This window comes from Nilaparvata lugens, chromosome 11, assembly GCF_014356525.2.
Source record: "Nilaparvata lugens isolate BPH chromosome 11, ASM1435652v1, whole genome shotgun sequence".
NCBI lineage: Eukaryota > Metazoa > Arthropoda > Insecta > Hemiptera > Delphacidae > Nilaparvata > Nilaparvata lugens.
Genome location: NC_052514.1, coordinates 37,737,458 through 37,759,831, shown reverse-complemented (window position 1 = coordinate 37,759,831; position 22,374 = coordinate 37,737,458). Strand labels below are relative to the sequence as shown.

The window sequence follows — 22,374 nt, the reverse complement described above, 5'->3', positions numbered from 1 at the left end:
CAGCGCCACTAATTAAAATACACCGTGATCGTTGAGACGACGCGAATCTGGTGAAAAATCGCGTTACAAAATATCAAAGCAATAATTCTGCCTGAAAATAACTGCTACCGATATCTCTATAACTATATCTAGTCACTTCTGCTATAAAACAAAACACTATCTAGATCAGTAATCTATATTTATTGTTCCACCTGTATATATGCTTATATAGAACAATAATTATCTCCTAAAAATGTAAAAATGATTCTTACCAATAACCCTATAACTGTATACCATATATATTATTACTCAGTAAGTCAATGTCCGGCTGAACTGAACCAAGAATTGTGGCAGATAATTGCTCACTACATAGTTATAGTCCTATATAATTCCATGTGTTTAATTGCTTACCATATAGATATATAAGTCTGCGTACCCACTAGCCGTCGATAGTTAATTATTGACCACATTATAGTTACAGTTCTACATAGTTGGTTATATATATACTGATTGTCTGATACTTCTGTATAGTTGATGAAAGTTGTTTGCTCGAAAAATATAGATATAAATTGTTGGGAATAGCGCCTAATTTCCACGATAATTATTAGGTATGTGAGGCTCATCTTCTACATACTGTACTGGTAGTCGAAGTCTTGTTCAGATTAACATATCACGGAATTGAGAAAAATTTTGGGATTATTTTGTACTAACAGGTAACATGTGTTCCGAAAGGGTCTAATTAATAACTTGACAAACTGAAAACTTGACGTAATGGCATCTTGAAGAATTGAAAATAAGCCAATAACTATCTTTGGTAAATTAAGAATCTATATCCAAAATTACAAGTTAATCAGTTGAGTAGTTCAGACGTGATGATGCGTCATTCGTGAATTTCCTCTCCCGTAGCCAGTTCTTTCCTTTATTATAGTATAGATTTTTCTATGATACAGAATCAGGACGAGTCTCATCTTAACTGAAACCTCTTTGTGATCTCGTTATTCCCTAACTGCTCACCTTCAGTGAACTTATGTGAAATTTGTTGAATTATGTGAAACTTGGATGAACTATAGAGAACTCAAACACAAGTGAACAGACTTTTTTCGTTGATGATAATCTATACATCCTTTGATTTTACCATCTAGCGCATGTTATTCCTATCATTAAGACAATAATTTACTAAATAAATTGAAGATAATTTTATTATATCCTATACTATTAAACGAGCAACTTCTGTTTATATGTTTAGATGTTTATATGTTTGTATTCCACCGGATCTCGAAAACGGCTCTAACGATTCTCACGAAATTCAGAACATAGTAGGTTCATAATATAAAGATTCGATTGCACTAGGTCTCATCCCTGGGAAAACTCGCTGAAGGACATTAAAAGGATAATTATTATTCATCCTTGGAAAAACAGCTGAAAATAATTATTTCGTCGTCTGTTGGTGATGGAAGTGAGTGAGCGAGTTCATGAGTGTGGAACTGTGTCAAAATTATGACTCAGCTGTTGAACTTTTGTAATCATTCAATCAGGTCTCTTTTTTGCCGGTTGCAAAAAAGCCGGGTTATTTTCAATCCTGATTAAGTTTCCTTCAGCAATTGGACCTTTGTGAGAGAAATTTTTGCATTCCTCTGGGAATTAATCTCAATTTACTGTGATTAGATAGAACATTTCTGTATGAATGTTATGCATGTTATTATAATTTCTTCTTTCGTAATAATTTTTTTATGCTTTTGTACTCCAGAGCGCAGCTCGGTCCCCGATATTGATAGCATTATGACGATTAATCGCTATATTAAATTTATTGTAGAAACTACCAGAGAAAACTTCTATACTGCTTGATTCTATACTAGATTGTTCATACTACATACATTATAGTTCCACAGTCTTTGCTGTTGTCAATAATTATTGTCAAATATAGAAATATTTTTCATATGCCTACTGGTCTAGTTTATTGCTGCTCTCTGACTGTAACGAGCTATAGCTAGCTGAGACATGCTTGTTATATTTGACCGAGCGAAGGGAGGTCTAAGATTCAAGTCAACGGTTTGGCATTTCTCTTAATGTTTAAATGTTTGAATGTTTAAATGTTGCGCATTTACGGCGAAAGGCAGTAATAGATTTTCATGAAATTTGACAGGTATGTTCCTTTTTTAATTGCGCGTCGACATATATACAAGGTCTTTGGAAATTTTGCATTTCAAGGATAATATAAAAGGAAAGAGGAGCCTCCTCCATACGCCAATATTAGAGTAAAAATCAGACTATAGAATTATTCATCATAAATCAGCTGACAAGTGATTACACAGATGTGTGGAGAAGCCAGTCTATTGCTGTATTTCCATAAGGTCTATATTTTCAATCAGGTACTTGTGGATGAAATACTGCGTGAGGTCTACTGTTCACAGAACTACTAGTCTAGTTAATTGCTCTCTGTAGCGAGCTACAGCTAGCTGAGACATGTTTGTCGTATACCTATGTAGATCTGGTGTCGGAATAATTTTGTCTCAATTAACAATTAAAATTGAATAACTCATGCGTTCTAGGTACGATTATACAGTCATATACATTCAATGTGTTTGATATTTGATGGATATAAAATAGATATGTAATGATGAGGTTATCAGGAGAAAGGAATGTAGTATCGCTATTGATTCGTATTTGGACCATGCATCCTGTCGACACTAGATGATCAGCAAAGCATATCCAGTATGGATTACATCGTTTAGTGTAATGGTTATTGAGTTCTTAGCACTTGTCATACTAGTATTTCTGTAAACAGTAGACCTCACGCAGTTTTCTAATCCACAAGTTTTTGATGTCAGTTTAATCACAATTCACAGTTAAATCATAATTTGGGTACTCTTAAAAACTGTTATTTGTTTTCTCCTAGATCAAAAACTTACTTATTTTGATAAACTCAGTTCACGTTTGAATTTGTATCCCATATGATGATTTCTCCAGTTTCGCGATAAACTTTCCATCTGATAAAAATATTTCTCAAGTATTTTAAAAATATTTTTTTCAATCAAGAATATTATAATTTCTTCAGCATTATTTAGTTCATTGACCGAGCGAAGTGAGGAATGTTTATATGTTGCGCATTTACGGCGAAACGAGGTAATAGATTTTCATGAAATTTGATAGGTATGCTCCTTTTTAAATTGCGCGTCGACGTATATACAAAGTCTCTGGAAATTTTGCATTTCAAAGATAATATAAAGGAAAAAGGAGCCTCCTTCATACGCCAATATTAGAGTAAAAATCAGACTATAGAATTATTCATCATAAATCAGCTGACAAGTGATTACACAGATGTGTGGAGAAGCCAGTCTATTGCTGTATTTCCATAAGGTCTATAGTTTCAATCGGGTTTTTGTGGATGAGAATACTGCGTGAGGTCTACTGTTCACAGAACTACTAGTTTTGATAAACTCAGTTCACGTTTGAATTTGTATCCCATATGATTTCTCCAGTTTCGAGATAGTCTTTTCATCTGATAAAAATATTTCTCAACTATTTTAAAACTATTTTTTTCAATCAAGAATATTATAATTTCTTCAGCAGTATTTAGTTAATTCAATCATTTTCTATTTTATTTCCAATCACCTATTAAATTAATTGTTTTTCAAATTTGAGAATATTGATACTGATGGGTACGCATAATAAAACATATTGAAACCCTACCTTATAGAAATAGACACGGCCAGACATCTGTGCATGCAATGAATAATCCACTTGTCAGCTGATTGATTTTGAATAATTCTATAGTCTGATTGATCCTATCTTCAAAGTAGATGATATATAGAATAGTGATATCAGAGTATGGAGGAATTCCTTTTCTTTTCATATTATCCTCAAAATGCGAAATTTAAAAAAAAAACCTTGTGTATACATCGACGCCCAGTTGTAAAAGGAATATTCCTGCTCAGTGAGAGAAGTTATGTGTATTTTTGGGTTCAAAATTTCATAAAATTATTTGATTAATTCAATATGAAGTGATAATTAAGTGTTATATTTTAATATAGTTTGGTGTTTAAATTTCTCTAAATTCAAAATGTTCAGCTTATATATATTTTTGAATGAAAATTGAACTTGAACGTTTTACAGTAGAAACATAACCTATTTTTTGGACATTTTATTATTTATCAAAATTTGGGAATGGAATAAATTTTGGCCAAGTCTGTTGTTCCTTCTTAATCATATTTATATGATTTGTGATCCTGTCCACGAATAAATAAATCTCATAGAAATCTATCAACGCGTTTGGCCGTAATCACATTACATACAGACAGACAGACAAAAGCAAATCGAGTTAAAACATAGACCTCACTACCTTCGGTCAATCAATATGCATGATTATATAGTGTGGTTCACCTTATAATTGCAGTGGATGAAGATAGAAGAATAGCGAAGCCGATTTTCTGCATTGATTAAATTATATTTCTACACTGTCAAAAACATAATTGTCATCGTTGTGGACCTAGAAATGGATATTACCACCGGCTTTGTCAAATGATAGACAAGGATAGCAAAACCAAAGTTGATCAAATACTGTCATTATAACGTGGACCTCACTATAACATAGTTGCGTTGTTGAAACTGTTTATAAACCAGGGGATAACAAGGATGCAAGGTAATGTTCTCGTGCATCTCAGCCTATTCGGCTAATAGAGGGGATCACAATGAGTACAAATAATAGAAGTCTTTATTCAAATAAATTAACTTACTACAAAACATTGAAACATTCAAAATAAATAATTTTATTCATCTTAATATCAGTCACACTAATAATAATCATAAAGAACCTGAGGAGCTGGACTCTTATAGCTTGCAGCCTCCTTCTTGCCATCATAGTGATAACCTAGATACGTGGGAGCGGCTACATCTTTATCAAAAATATTCCCAAATGTCTGGATTTCTACTGGTCCATCATATCCAGTGTGAGGTAGATCATAACTGGGTGAGTCGTCATTTGAAGTGTAGGGTTCTTGGAACCCAGTTGCTCCCTGTGTTTTATAGTTTGATGTATCAGGCTCCTTATAGTTGGCAGTGTATGGCTCTTTGTAGTTCGACGTGTAGAGTTCTCTGTTGTTTTTGATGAAAGATTCCAAAAAGGTGCTGGGATCAATGTATTGTCCAGTGTTTGGAGGACTGTTTGGTTCTTTGGGTCCATTGAAACCATTTGGTCCACTAAAAGAATTTGTACCACCAAAGCTATTCTCTCCCTTGTTTGGTCCACTGAAAGTGTTGGTACCACTGTTCGGTCCACCAAAACTGTTTTCCCCCTTGTTTGGTCCACTAAAACCGTTGATACCACTGAAACCGCTTGGACCACCAAAAGGGTTTGAACCACTGCTTGACCCACCAAAACTATTTTCTCCCTTGTTTGGTCCACCAAAAACGTTTTCTCCCTTGTTTGGTCCACCAAAAGAGTTTTCCCCTTTGTTTGGTCCACCGAACAAGTTTTCTCCTCTATTTGTTCCACCAAAAGAGTTTTCCCCTTTGTTTGGTCCACCGAAAGAGTTCTCTCCTTTATTTGGTCCACTGAAACTATTTGTACCACTGAAGCCATTTGGTCCACCAAAAGGGTTTGAACCACTGTTTGGTCCTCCAAAGCTATTTTCCCCTTTACTTTGTCCACCAAGAATATGTTCTCCTTTGTTTGGGCCACTGAAACCATTTTCTCCTTTGTTTGATCCACTAAAACCATTACTACCACTAAAGGGATTGGTAACACTGCTAGATCCTCCAAAGCCATTGACACCACTGCTGGATCCTCCAAAACTATTGGCACCGCTGGTGGAACCTCCAAAGCTGTTGGCACCACTGTTTGAACCTCCAAAGCTGTTGGCACCATTGTTTGAACCTCCAAAACCATTACTTCCACTGAAGGGATTGGTAACACTGCTGGAACCTCCAAAGCTGTTGGCACCACTACTTGAACCTCCAAAACCATTAGGACCACTATTTGAGCCTCCAAAGCTATTTGCACCACTGCTTGAGCCTCCAAATATATTGGTACCACTGAAAGGATTTGCACCACTGTTAGGCCCTCCAAAACTATTGGCACCACTGCTTGATCCACTAAAACTATTTGGCCCACTTAATGAGTTAGCACCATCTTTTTGTCCATTGAAACCATTTGGTCCATAACTTCCACTACTGGGTCCACTATATGAGTTGGTACCTTCTTTTAGTTCATTAAAGCTGTTTGATCCACTGTAAGGGCTGGGGTTCTGTCCATTATACGAATTGGTAGCACCTTTTGGTCCACTAAAGCCACTGAAACCTTTGGGTGGGCTGTAGATGTTTGAACCTCCTCTTGTTCCACTGAAACTACTGCTACCTTTGGAACCGCTAAATCTGTGTGATCCACTTTTGGTGCTAGATCCCTTAGCACCATTGAAACTATTTGCACCATTTAGACTATTTGGAGAACCAAGCGAGTTTATAACACTGAGAGTATTCAACCCACCAAAATTATTCCCAAAACCTGAGGAGCCTTCGAAACCGTTGAGCTCTGAGAGACCACTGAATCCTGCAAGCGCATTGGGTCCTGCAGAAGTGTCAGATCCTGAAGATCCTTGAAGTCCTCCTTCGAACGTGTTGAGGTTGTTCGCATTGCTGGTTTTGTCGGGAGAGAAGCGTGCACTGTCCTCTGAGTTGGTCTTGTCTTTGGGAGAGTCCTTCTGGTCTGCTTCACTGTGCTTGTGATGCTTCTTCGGGTGGTAGACGTGGAGTATCTTGTAGGTGAACTTCCCACCATGCTTGTTATCTGGAAAATTGAGGAAAAATGAGAAAATATTCACTCAAAAATACTATACACAGTAGTATTCAAATAAACAGTTTGAATAAGAAAGTAGTTGTGAGAAAATATTCACCGAAAAATACAGTAGTATTCAAAAATTTAGTTTTAATAAGAAAATGATTGAGTATCGTAATCGATGGAGACGCATGTTGAAAAAATGGTCAGAAGAATATATTTTATATTTGAATAAAACATTTTACATGAGAAAGAAAGAGAGAGACAGAGAGTGAGAGATATAATGAAAAACACTCGAAATAATGAAAAACAAAAGGATTATCACAGAAATCCATATAATATCTCATGAATGTTGAATTCCTTAATACTGTTGCATCAAACGATTCTGGTAATATTCTACTACTTCTTTGATAGCCTACATTAGTTTTCAAAGAAAATATTGCAAATTCGTCAGTCAGCAGTTTGTTTATCAAAATCCGATTAGTTCTATTCCAACTTTCATGACCATTACGAATAAACCGCAACGAACTCATATAGCTCTCCATCTATCTTAACAATACCTCTAAAACATAAGTAACTCACACTGAAGAATAAGAAAAATTTTCAGAATTTAGAATCGTACACATAATCTTATCATACACCACATACAACACAATCCTCCATTTACTGATATTGTATTCATTCAGAGGTAATTTTTTTTTTCACCTTTAAATTTGCAATTTAAAATCATTTTTGAATATAAGGTTTAGAAAAACCGAAGGATTTAAGTTTAGACTATTATTAACCTTTTATGAAATGGATCAAGAAACAAGCGAACAAACAACTAACTATTCTACTGCAATCTAGATAAGCATGATTTATAGAGTGTAGGTAATTGAGTTCGTAAAGATGCTTTCAGCTGGAGGAAGCTATTTTTCCAAGTCATCTTCATCCATTTCCTGAAAGTTACTGAAGCTCAGAGAACTACAATTTCAAACAGGCAGGCTCACTTGAACGTTCTCACATCACTTAAGTAATTCTCATCAATGAATCAGTTTGAACTCTTGTAAAATGTTGAAAACATGAGTAAAAAACTTGATGGATTCTGGTTTTTGTAGATTTTTCCTATTATTTTCACGATCATGTACACTTTTCATCAATATTTTTGGTTTTATTCTCACGATCATGTACACATTTCATCAATATTTCTGGTTAAAATATTGATGAGAATTTTGTGAAGTGAACAACTAGAAGACTTAACCTATTGAAGTTACTTTCCATGACGAAACACTAAATAATAGCTTTGTCGTAGTTCAGACACTGTGTTACTTGTAAATATTTGAAAAAACACTTTTTTTCTTGGAGTATTGAGGAATGCATTTCACTCCTAAGAGGAGCTTCATCAGCCTCATGAGGTACACACAATGGCCCATATGAATAAAGTTGAGCATTTGCTCATACTTCTAAAATATGGAGCATTTGCTTCATTTTCTATGAATAAACGTGAGCAAAACCTTTTGCTCATGCTCATAAAAAAAATAGTTTGAGCATTTGCTCAAAAGTGAAAGCTTATACTCAAAATTGTATGAATAAACTAGAGCATTTGCTCAACTTTTGAAGCAAATGCTTCAAAAAAGGTGAGTCTAGTCTAGAACAGCTTATCACCTTTTGCTCATAGTAAAATGGCTCAACTAATCCGTATGAGGAAGAGGAAACTATACCAGATACGATCACAACCAATAGTTGAGAACTATAAAACTCTTTCTAGATTCAACCATGATATATATCACCATTATTCCTACAGAAGAATAAATACAAAAGCTACCTAGCCATCACAAAATAGGAAATAGGCATTAAAGAGGATGAGAGTGTAGACGATTATAAGAAGGCTATTGATATTATAAGAATATGCTGAAGATTATTATAGAGATGACATTTTTTCACGCTATTATTTCAAAATTCTAAACTCAACTAACCTAAAACTCTATTCATAGATAGAAAACAGAGCAGACGACGCAAACACAAGCGGTGCACCCTACTTGTATATTTAGCGCTTCCGTGAGCTATAAAAATGTAAGGCTACAAAAGTGAATCAGCTGATGAAAAATCTTTAAAATACATGAGCATTTGCTCCAGAGTTCAGGAGCATAAGGTAAGAGTACAAGGTAAAGCTTATTCATATCAAAGTGAGCAAATGCTTTTACTTCTACCTTTTGCTCATGAGCAAAACCTTATGCTCAATGCTTTTGCTCATGAGCATTTGCTCTGGTTTTATTCATATGGGCCAATGTCTGAACTACAACAAACTTCGGACTATGTGTAACCTTATCTAAATTTGGGAGAGGAATAGCACAAGGTTACCTTATTTTTTCTCTCTATCATTTTGATGATGTAATTGTTGTATGAACCAATAAAGAATAAAGAATATCTATGGTGAATAACAGATCCTGTTAATAATAAAAACGGCTAATATATCCTGAGAAACATAATTTTGAGAGACTCCTGATAAGACACTCGCTGATGTGGAATTTTGGCCTTGATCAAGATTTGATAAGAATACGAGTAATTAAATGCAATCCAATCATGAATGATTGGATTGAATCCTTCAACTATAGTGAGGTTCACGTTATAATGGCAGTGATTGATTAACAATGGTATTGCTATCCTTGTCTAGCATTCAACAATCAGTGCCTAGCATTCAAGCGGATAGCGCTATCTCTTTCTTGCTTTGCTCTGTTGCCAAATCGTCTTTCAACAATTTAGAATTAATAATTGACAAAATATTTAATCTTAATTGTGAAAATTCATTATTCAATTATTGAAAAATATAACTTCTTGCTTAATAGAATATAATTGATTATTTTGAACGATAATGAACAATTAATATTACATCAATAAACCTGTATCAGCTACCGTCAAGAAGGCATTGACAAGACAGTGAGGATTGGCAACGTTGTTCTCCTATCTTTCTCCACTGCCACTATAACGTGGACCTCACTATAGTAGGATTAGCTCACTGCAGAGTTAGTTTTTGGTGGAAAATAAAGGTCAACCATAGTACACCTCTCCAAAACATTCTCTAATTAATATTGAAAACACCATGACATTTCTTTTGAATTTGATAGATTTCATCTCTCCTTGATAGAAGTCAGTATGATGACTTGAATCAAATTCTCTGTTTTCTTATTTTAATTCAAATCAAGTTTTATTCAATGACAATATTTTCGTTTGACAATAAATTCGGTTACACAAATGATATTACAGATTACTGAATACAATACTGTTTGCTAGAAAATTCTTGTCTGCAAACGGGAGTGAAATACATTCAGAGCTCAACTAAAATGTGTATATATAAACTAAAATTATAATATTTATCTAAATTAAGTTTAATTATCTTAATTCATCCAAAACACGCACACACACACACACACACACACACCACACACACACACACACACACACAACACACACACACACACACACACACACACACACACACATTTCTACTCCCAAACACTGAAAATATTGTGGCAGAGCAGGAGTCTTATTATAAATATCTAGTCCAAGAAATCATCATGATACTAATAGATTGATCTATCACCACGTTCATCACTGGAAATGATGAAAATTTTGGATCAGCTAACTTAGGAGAAGGTGAAGTAGGTCTTGATTGTATGTTTCTCCAATTTGTTTCCATGAAACTGAAATCTATACTTCTCAAATCTAGTTCACCATCCGATATTGAATTGGGAAACACGTTTTAAGCCGTGTCCAAACTGAACAAAATGTTCGACAAACATGTTTGTTGAAACAGTTTGGGCAAATTTTATTATGTTTGACAAACAATGTTTGCCCGTGGCCAGTGTGGACGCGTCACCAAACAAAATTTGTAAGTGGGTAGAACATGTTTTATGTTTTACAGAAAACACTGAAAATGTTTAAAAAACAGTAATTTTTTGTTTGACAAACAATGATGGTCCAAACTTTTCAAAATGTTTGTTCCTGAGCAACTCAACAAACATGTTTGGCGAACATTTATGTCGAACATTTTTTGAGTGTGGACACGGCTTTAGCTCCAAAATTGAATAAATGAAACTCACGTATTGATGTTTTGCTGTACCCCTTATGCACTTCACCTGATGTGAGAGATATAACAGCAAATGTGAACAGAGCAATGACCTGCAACAACAAATCAAATCAAATCAAATTTATTTCCATTCAAAATACAGTTCACAAACATAAATATAAATTACATTTTATGGAAAGATTAGCATCAACAATATATCATCAACAATTATAAAGCATCAACAATAATAAAACAATATATCAGCACAACAGGCAATAATGTATCGTAAAATAATGATTAATAAAATACTACTGGCCAATCTTTATTATATTAAAGCAGCAAATAACAAGAAAGTTACAGCCAATACAGCTTGTTCCCTCAGAAAACACACCTCAAAGTCAGTTAGAGTTTTTTAGTACAATGTGATACAGTTTTGTGATGTATAAACTCGTATAAACTAGAATCTATACTCTTTAAATCTAGTTCATCATCAGATATTGAATTGGGAAACACGTGTTAGATCCAACATTGAATGAATGAAATCCACATTTTACGATAATACGATGTCTCGTTCAAGGATGCTTTTAAACCATATATACAAAACTTGGATTACATGACTGAATTTTTTGTGTGCTATAATTCTAGAATAATTAATCAATATTCAATTGCAAAAACCCAATCACATCAATCGTCATAAAATGATATCATCTAATGGAACCAGGTTCTGATGAATGTCATGTAATGGAGTTTTGTGCAACAATTCCTTATTAAGGAACAACAATTACACTTAAGGGTTAAGGGTTAAGGTATAAAAATTCATCCCCCATCACAAGTTCCATGAGAATTGATTTTCCAATCCAAATTTGGATATTAGGTATTAGTATTTGGGATTATTATACCAAGTTCCTTTTGTTTACGTGCTTTCAAAATCAATTCAGTCCCACATAATGTAGAGTTTGAATGAAAACGACTCGATACTGTCTAAACCACATATTCATTCAAATATAAACTAGGACTTTAGAAATAGAAATAGAACTCGAATGTAATTTCTCAGTGTTCCAAAAACTTCTCAAAGCAACAGGTCCATCTTTCATCGTGATTCCTCTTATGAGGGTTTTAAGTGTAAGAGAGGGCCGTCTACGCCCTAACTTCGCCCTCCTTTGGTTTTAAATCAAGGCAACTAATCAATCAATCAATCATTTTTCAGGCACAATCCTTGGGTCATGCGAACATCATCATTTAGCTGCGAGTTTTGTGACTATAGAGGTGCTCAATCAAAGTCTTTTCGTGGTTCTAAATATGATCACATATCATGTAGAGTTTGAATGAAAACTACTTGATACTGTCAAAACCACAGATCTTATTGGAATAGAAAATAGGACTCTATAGATAGACATAGAACTTCTCAATAATGTAGTCTAAGAAAATGACGCAGTACGAAGTAAACATGATCCTTTTCGTGGTTCTAAAAACAATTCAAGCCCACATCATGTAGAGTTTGAATGAGGATGACTTGATATTGTCAAAACCACAGATCTTATTTGAATATAAAATAGAACTTCAAAGATAGAAGTAGAACTTCTCAGGAATGTAAGAAAATGACGCAGTACGAAAAAAATCTGGTGTGGTACACTCACACAACTTTCCTTGCTCATTAAACTGGGAGCCTCATTCTTAAACGACAATAATTTAGAGAAATAACATAATGACGATTGGCGGCAACATAATTATTTGAAACTACGATCAGACTACTGTATATGTTTATATATAATAGTTTTCAGAGTACTTTTTCCTTTGTGTAAATTGTGAAATCCGATGATTTTTTAAAAATCGTCAAAACAGCTGTTCTACAGATGAAATATCTCGACTATGTGTTATTTTTATAGACTGCTCTACCTACCTACCACATGCACGAGAAGGAGGTTACAAAGTCCATTTCTGAAGGATGGGGTGAACCCCCCCATTAGTTTCCCAGAAAGGAGACTCATGCCAGTTGATGGAGCTGATAAATAGATAAACAGAGTATGAATTTTAAATAAATCAGTCGAGTAAATTTTGAGAAAATCGTGAAAAACATGGTTTTTCAGTAATTATTCGCCATTTTTCTCGAGAATATTACGCAGCTCCTGCAATTTTCCTAGAAATGAGGCTCATGTCAGTTGATAGGGCTTATAAATAGCTATCCATGGTATGAATTTGAAGAAAATCATTAGAGCCGTTTTCGAGAAAACTGTGAAAAAACATAGTTTTTTAGTGATTATCCGCCATTTTTCTCAATAATATTACGGAGCTCCTGGAATTTTTCCAGAAATGAGACTCATGTCAGTTGATAGGGCTTATAAATAGCTATCCATGGTATAAATTTGGAGAAAATCGTTAGAGCCGTTTTCGAGAAAACCGTGAAAAACATGGTTTTTTAGTGATTATCCGTCATTTTTCTCAATAATATTACGGAGCTCCTGGAATTTTTCCAGAAATAAGACTCATGTCAGTTGATAGGGCTTATAAATAGCTATTCATGGTATAAATTCGAAGAAAATCGTTAGAGCCATTTTCGAGAAAAACGTGAAAAACATGGTTTTTTAGTAATTATCCGCCATTTTTTCCGCCATCTTGAATTGAATTTTATTGAATTTCTCATTGTCGGGTCCCCATGGTATAAGGACCTTAAGTTTAAAATTTCAAGTCAATCGGTTAATTAGGAATGGAGTTATCGTGTTCACAGACATACACACATACACACACACACACACACACACACACCACACACACACACACCACACACACACACACATACACACACAGACCAATACCCAAAAATCATGTTTTTGGCTCAGGGGACCTTGAAACGTATAGAAAACTTGAAATTGGGGTACCTTAATTTTTTTTGGAAAGCAATACTTTCCTTACCTATGGTAATAGGGCAAGGAAAGTAAAAAGAATCGGAGGATTAGAGAAACAAGAACATGGAACCCAGATAACACCCATACCTGTTCTGTCATTTAATGATTGAATATTTCTTGCATGACGCAAGCTTAGGTTAAAGCAGGACAAAGATAGAAGAGTGGAAAAGAGAGAAAGAGACAAGAAAACAAGTGATAGATAAGAATAAAGCAGGACGAGGATAGGTGAGTAGAGGGGAAAGAAAGAGACAGAAAGTGATAGAAAATAGTAAAAAGAATGGAATATTGCAATAGTTTTAGTGCAATGCAAGATCAGTGACCGTTTCAGGAGCACAGCCTTTAGTTCTCCTTATCATAAAAAAATGGCCCGACCGTTTTAGATCACATTGATATCGACTTTATTATGTTTTCCGTTTGCTGTCTGGTCAGCTGTGACGACGGGAACATTTTCGTAAACATGTACATGTTCATTGTAATTTCCAGTTTCGAAATGTGTCGATTGATCGAACGGATATCGGATTGGATTGTCTACTGTTGTAAGATTGAAGCCAGAAATGATAGTTCACCGAGCGAAGTGAGGTCTAAGATTCAAGTCGATGGTTTAGCATTTCTCTTAATGTTTAAATGTTTATATGTTGCGCATTTACGACGAAACGCGGTAATAGATTTTCATGAAATTTGAAAGGTATGCTCCTTTTTCAATTGCGCGTCGACGTATATACAAGGTTTTTGGAAAATTTGCATTTCAAGGATAATATAAAAGGAAAAAGGAGCCTCCTTCATACGTAAATATTAGAGTAAAAATCAGACTATAGAATTATTCATCATAAATCAGCTGACAAGTGATTACACAGATGTGTGGAGAAGCCAGTCTATTGCTGTATTTCCATAAGGTCTATAGTTACAATCAGATATTTGTGGATGAGAATACTGCGTGAGGTCTACTGTTCACAGAAATACTAGTAGAGTAGCTTTGAGAAATCAAATGGAATGAATAGCTTGATTATATGTCAAGATGAGTAATAGTGGTATTCTTTCTCCATAATAAAAAGTATAAGTGCCGGTTGCACAAAAGCCGGTTAAATTTTAATCGTGATTAATTCCACGAGAACCAATCAGAGAAGCAATCTTATCAAAAAGGCCTTCTCTAATATTGGTTCTCGAGAAACTGATCACGGTTAAAATTTAACCGGCTTTTGTGCACCGGGCCTAAGACATTGATGTTGTCAATATCACTATTATCATAATCAATCTCTCATTTATTATGAAATGAGTAGCTTTAAGTAGCTAGTAGAAATGCTACAGAGGTAGAGTATTTTTATGCTAAAATGGAAATTTTCATTTCAATTCAATTTATTCGCAATGAATGATTGAATGTAATGAATTTGATCAACTTATCTAGATAAGCTCATGAATGACACTTCTACCATAGAGAAACAATAGTGAAAGTAGATATACCATGGTATAGGGCGTTTATGTCGCAACTTTTATTGTTATCTCAAGTCGATTACTGTTGATTATTGTCGAATTTTACTGTTTTGTTGGGGTGAGAGTGTATGAACGGCACAATATTGATTGATTGATTGATTGATTGAGTACTTTATTTATGAAGATTACAATATACTGGCTTATACACTTATATACAATGGCTTAAAATACAGCAAAATTATAGATGAATTTACATAATATAGACTAAGAAAATAATTATTGAACTGTATATGATATGAAAAAGTAATTTGTAATATAATAACTATAGATATTATATTGTTATGCATCTACATAAATTGGCGGAGCTTTGGACATATCAATGTCCATTCTTCGGAAAGAATATTAAAAATATCCTCCCCACTAACTCTCTACCAAATTACTACAATATGAGAGACTACCAGTGTCACACAGCTGCACGAGAAAGAATTACATGAACTATCGGCTTGAGATAACAGTAAAAGTTGCGACATAAACGCCCTATACCATGGGATATCTACTCATGCTATTGTTTCTCTATGCTTCTACGATGCAAATTAAATCAAGATATGACTCGCAAGTAACCCTAGCTCCGCAAGGGTGTAATTTGAACTTGTTAAACTGAAAACTTGACGTAATTAAAATCTTGAAGAACTGAGAATAAACCTATAACCATTCTCGGTTAATTAGGAATCTATATGCAGGATTTCAAGTTAATCAATCCAGTAGTTCAGAAGTGATGATGCGTCAAACATAATTTTCCTATATAATTATCCTTTACAAGCCAGTTAGTTATTTCCTTTATTATAGTATAGATGAGTAGCTTTAAGTAGCTAGTTGAAATTCTATAGAAGTGGAGTATCTTCATGCTAAAATGTTAATTTTCAATTCAATTCATTTTCAATGAATGAATGAATTTAATGGATTTAAATGAATAAATGTATGTTGTTCAATGATAAATTATAACTAATGATAATTTTAATGATTGTATGCCGGAGTATCGCGCATATTTTGTCACAGTTTCTCAAGCCGAACATAATTTATTTTATTATGCTGAACCATAGAGAAAAAATGGTATAAGTGAATATCTCATGGTATAGGTTGCTTGTTGCAAATTTTAAGCTGACATTTGTTAATGCAAGCTGATGACTGTCGAACTGATTTGTTGGGGTGAGAGTGTAAGAACGGCATGATAGACTACCAACATCATATAGCTCCACAAAAGCAATACTAGGACTATCGGCTTAGTTTAATGAAGTTAACCTTAGCTTCGCGAGGGTCCAATTGAAATCTGACAAACTTAAAACTTGACGTAATGGAATCTTGAAGAATTGAAAATAGGCCTATAAAGGTAGGCGCACACAGATCGTCATCGGACGGACGGCACGCATCGGACAGATCGGATTTGATGTATTGTTTTAAATTGGAGTGCACATACCTACCCGCATCGTATAGGTATGCGCACTCCAATTGAAAACAATGCATCAAATCTAATCGTCCGATCCGTGCCGTCCGTCCGATGACGATCTGTGTGCGCCTACCTTAACCATCCTAGGTAAATAAAGAATCTATATGCAGAATTTCAAGTAAATCAGTTGAGTAGTTGAGACATGATTATGCGTCATTCATGTATTTCTTATCCCCTACGTGTATAAGCCAGTTCTTTCCTTTATTGACCGAGCGAAGTGAGGTCTAATGGTGCGTACAGACTTTCGCTCTGCTCCGCAACCGAACGTCACTCCAGCAGAGCGATTGATGGACCGGGGAGCAACAGTGGTTCGACCGGGGAACGCGAGAAGATCTAACATCTTCCATAACGTTCATGATGGGTGCGTGGGCGGTGCGACTGTGGTTCGATGGTGGGTACGAGGGCGGTACGAGGACGGTACGAGGGCGGTACGAGGACGGTACGAGGGAGGAGCGTGCTCGGTGCTGGTTGGAAGCGCGAATATGTGTACACAGCTTAAGATTCAAGTCGACGGTTTGGTATTTCTCTTCATGTTTAAATGTTTGAATGTTTATATGTTGCGCATTTACGGCGAAATGCGGTGATAGATTTTCATGAAATTTGACAGGTATGTATTGCGCGTCGACGTATATACAAGGTTTTTGGAAATTTTGCATTTCAAGGATAATATAAAAGGAAAGAGGAGCCTCCTTCATACGCCAATATTGGAGTAAAAATCAGACTATAGAATTATTCATCATAAATCAGCTGACAAGTGATTACACAGATGTGTGGAGAAGCCAGTCCATTGCTGTATTTGTATTAGGTCTATAGACATTAAATAAATAAATTAATAAATTAATCAAAGACATTAAATAAGTATGCATCTTCAAGCTGGGTTTACATCAAAGTTATTAACAAAATGGAAAATAACTTAATCCTTATAGATTCTATTAGATTGAACGGAAGTTGTCAAACACATATGTTCATCATGTGTATGATAAGTTATGTTCAATCTAATATAATCTAAAAAGGATTGAGTTATTAAAATTTTTTAAATTTATTTGGTCTAATCGCAGCTTTAAGGTCTTTGGTTCCAATATTTTGTTTTGCAGTCATGGTATTATTATGCGTGCCCATCAGTATCAATATTCTCACATTCGAAAAAAACTAATTTGATAGGTGAATAAAAAAAACAAATGAACTAAATAATGCTGGAGAAATTATAATATTTTTGATTCTAAAAAATAATTTCCATCAGATAGAAAAATCATCACGGAACTGGATGAATTATATCATATGGAATACAAATTCAAATGTGAACTGAGTCTGTTAACATTTAAAACAGTTGACATCTGGTACTTGTGGATGAGAATACTACGTGAGGTCTACTGTTCACAGAACTACTAGTTCTATTGGTGGAAACCAATCTAAACGTCAACTGAGAAACTTTCTATGTCACTCTGCGTTGGCCAATTACGTGTCATTAGGCTAACAAGGCAACGCTCTCATTGGTTGACGCCTTGCGTCATTATAAAGACTCCATTTTGTTGAACAGAGTTGTGAAAATCACAGTTCTATAGTTCAAGTAGCAGATTGTCTCAAATATATGTTTAACAATAATATTGTACATGTTTTCAAACATAATTCGAAAAGAGTTTAGTGAATACTGGCTTTGTCAATATTTTACATGTGAGTTATTAATGTTCATCGCTATAAAACATTTCTAATTCAAATTTGAATGGAATAATGATCTACTAGATTAAATTGGACTCAGTGGAAGGACCATCATATTTTTGAAAAAGAGTATAAAATTGATTTTTGAAAATAGATGAGAGGATTAGTCTTGGACCGACCCTTCGCTTTCAAATTGAAGACACTAATCTATAATTATTATCATAAATTTTACATACTTCATAATATTTTGGTAATATAGAAGAATAAATGCGAGAAGCAGCATTTACAATATTCTAAATCATTATACAGTAATATTTAGAAGTAGGCCTATCAAGTTATAGGGGATAAAAATGATTAAAGTGAGAAGATCTAATATTCATTCCACTGAAATTGTCCAAATACCAAATTTTGAAAAACAGTCTAAAAGTTATTTTAAATCGATTTCCAAGTTCACACAAATTCTTGGTAGCCCACTGTACACAATATCAACAACCTAGAATTTAGAATGACTCGGATTTATACAAGTAGCCTATCTATAGTGAGGTCCACGTTACAACGGCAGTGGAGAAAGATAGGAGAACAACGTTGCCGATCGTCAATCTTGTCAATGCCTTCTATAGATGGTAGCTGATACAGGGTTATTGATGTAATATTAACTGTTCATTCTCGTTTAAAATAATCAATTATATTTTATTGAACAAGAAATTAAATTTTTCAATAATTTCATGAAGAATTTCAATTAACTGTTCATTCTCGTTTAAAATAATCAATTATATTTTATTGAACAAGAAATTAAATTTTTCAATAATTTCATGAAGAATTTTCATAATTGAGATGATATATTTTGATACCGGTAATTGATTATCAATTCTACATTGTTAAAAGACAATCTCGCAACAGAGCAAAGCGAGAAGAAGATAGCACTATCCGCTTTGTTGAATGATAGACAAGGATAGCTAATTGCAAGGATAGACACCATTGCTAATCAAACACTGCCATTATAACGTGGACCTCACTATTGCACAAAACCAATGCACAAAAATAATACAAGAATTCTATGAATATTAGAATAGAATGACTTTAATTTGATGACGTGGTAAAGTTGTGACACTTGAGGTGCATTTTCGTTTGTGCATAAATTTCCGCAGTCGACGACGACAAGCATTGTTGACATTCATATTGTCCAAATTTCAAGTGTGCTAAAACAGCTGATTGAATAACTTGACATCATTTGTGTTTATTATTCAAGAATCAAAATATTTCTAATAATATGAACATATTGCTATTTAAAAGTATAAACTCAACTCCCCCTATTGAAACATAATCTTTTAGGTTATTTAGACAAATTGAAATATACCCAATCTGAGATTCTCTCCCTGTCGTGGTCGACGACGGCATTTACGCACAAACGAAACCCCAGCTTTATGTCTACTCTACTACTTAACCAAAACATTAAATATAATTGAAAAACTGACGTCACTAATGGAAAACTATCAAGACTAAGAAATTGTCAAAAAACCACTGATTTATTGATAATTAGAAAGACCGGTTTCGGTTATTACACCATTGTCAATCTCTGATAAACATTTCTATAGGTAGCAGTTTATCAGAGATTGACAATGGTGTAATAACCGAAACCGGTCTTTCTAATTATCAATAAATCAGTGGTTTTTTGACAATTTCTTAGTCTTTTTCATTCAATATGAAAACTATCAAAAATGAATCATGTTAACTCTAAAAAAATATAGATAAAATTTGTGTTCGTATCCTTTACTTACTGTTAGAGGTATCATTGCTCCTAAAAATGTTACAGAACATGTGTAGTGTACAACTATAGTAAATAAAATGAACTGCCTCCTGCAGTGAAATAGTTTTTATATAGGCAGACATTTTGCAGCCTAGCCTAGGCCCAGCCTAGCCTGAATGGGTCGCTAAAGTGTTGAGTAGCAAACTCCAGTTTCCAACGCGAGACTAACACGCGTGCAAATTGACAGAGAAATTCACGTGCTCCAAACCATTACAACGTACAAGATCAATACTATTGATGCTGCTTGCCCCTCGCACCAGAAGAAGATTAGGCCAATCCTTGTGACCTGGATCATGCTGATTCATGCTTACGGTAGGAAATTTTAGAGTTGTAGGTCCTGATTTTTATCTATGAAACATTTTTGTGGGTGACTAGGTGGAGTTCAATGCTTGAATTATTACTTTCCTTGTCCTATTACCATAGGTAAGGGAAGTATTGCTTTCCGAAAAAAATTAAGGTACACCAATTTCTAAATTTCTATACGTTTAAGGTCCCCTGAGTCCAAAAAAGTGGTTTTTGGGTATTGGTAACTGCAGTATATTATTTATTTATGTCCATCTATGTTTAAGGAGTAGCCTACAAGGTAAAACCTGTGCGTAGACCTAAGTTGCAGTAATATATTTATTCAATATAAACTAAGAAATTGAACCAAAAAAGAAGATCACATATAAACCTAAAAAAGTCATTGATAAGCTCTATCAACTGCAACTAGTCCCATATCTGTAAAAATTCTAAGAGCTCCACCCCATCTATGCAAAGTTTGATTTTAGATTCCCAATTAACAGGCTTCAGATACAATTCAAACAAAACATTTCAAGTGGAAAAGATTGAGCATAAAAATCTCTACAGTTAATGTTCAGTAGCATTTTCACCATAAATTGAAAATAAGCTCGAAGTTCGATAAAATAAGATTGTTAAATATAAAGAAAATAACTACTGAGATTTTTATTTTCTTTCTATTTATATTACAAGTAGCCCTATACAGGAAAGAGATAAATAAGATTATTAAATTGCGAACTGTTGGCAACTGTTGATTCTATTAAATCATTCTCTATGAAGAGATAGCAGATCTCGTGTGTATCCAGCGTTATTGATCTGTCACCAGCTGGCTCAGATCTTTGACTTGTGATGCGCGTGCACACTAGCGTCAGGTGATCAATTATCATAACGGCAAGGAAATTTGTGTGAGTGCGCCACACCAGATTTTTTTGACGTTGGAAAAATCACTAATAATAACGAACACTTCATTGATTGAGAGCTAGATAATGAGGTTGTCACGAATTATTGGCCTCTCAATCTAAGTCTAGAATTCCAATTTCGATCATTTAAATGTCTTTATTTTAGGGATGGGTATCGATACATCGATGTTTAGAAACATCGATGTTTCAACATCAAACATCGATGTCTACTGTTCGATGTTTATCACTTATCGATGGTTCTACCTAGACATCGGTCATTCGATGTTTTTCCCAACAAAAAGGAATTTTTCAATCAGGCTCTCTGTATTTTTATGTGAGACTGTTGGATACTCTTGAAGATTTACATTACGGTGGCCCTTGTCAAGGTTAGATACCTATTTATAATTGAATAAGAGGTCGGATTTTTCGTTTCTTAGGAAGAAAGAGTTTTTCTTATTACAAGTGCTTTCCTCAACATACGTTCAATACCAATTATTAATCTAGCTCTGGAATAGAGGTCCTCGTATAGTATGGAGTGTAGATAGCCATAAAAAAACACCTCTATTCATTCTCATTTCCTAAATAAAACTATCAGGTATTGAATGAATACGATTATGAGTAACAAAGATTGCTAAAATTAGCTTAGGATGAATTTCCAAGACAGAATCTTGGAGGATATCCCGAGTTTCTGACTCAACTATGAAGATGACAAATCTTGTGAACTATAATAGAGTATCTTTCTAGTCACAACCTGACTTCAATTATTTGAAAGACTGTTACTTGGATACCAAGTCTAAAATTGCTGTAATTCCAGTTAGTAACAGTTACAATATTGAAACAATAGCTCCAGATAAAACTGTAGTCACTTTAGGAGTTTTTTTTTAAAGTATTTCGAGATTTTGACAAAAGAATAATACCGTCTTAATTTCTCTTATACTAAACAAATATTCAAATCTATGAAACAATATTTTAGATTATTGGATTTTCTTTTTGATATTCGATTAAATATCAATCTCCGTTGATAATGTAGAGTCTGATTACCTACAACTACAAACAATTTATTAACTTTCAGTTTCGTTGCTGCCAATCAATAATATTCCTTTAT

At 34.3% G+C, this 22,374-nt stretch overlaps 1 protein-coding gene across 1 annotated transcript; it reads right to left on the bottom strand.

The window, feature by feature from the left end:
• Positions 1-4,672: 4,672 nt before the first annotated feature.
• On the bottom strand, positions 4,673-20,188 carry LOC111052899 (uncharacterized transmembrane protein DDB_G0289901-like). The gene is made up of 3 exons (XM_022339711.2): positions 20,063-20,188; positions 10,828-10,906; positions 4,673-6,760 (listed from the first exon to the last, which is right to left on the bottom strand). The coding sequence occupies exons 1-3, from the start codon at positions 20,075-20,077 to the stop codon at positions 4,770-4,772; spliced, it is 2,085 nt and encodes a 694-aa protein (XP_022195403.2). The 5' UTR covers positions 20,078-20,188; the 3' UTR covers positions 4,673-4,769.
• Positions 20,189-22,374: the final 2,186 nt, after the last annotated feature.

Coding starts and splice junctions, on each gene's coding strand:
- LOC111052899 (XM_022339711.2), bottom strand. Junction 6,761..10,827: donor GTACAGCAAAACATCAATAC/GTGAGTTTCATT, acceptor TCAATTTTCCAG/ATAACAAGCATGGTGGGAAG.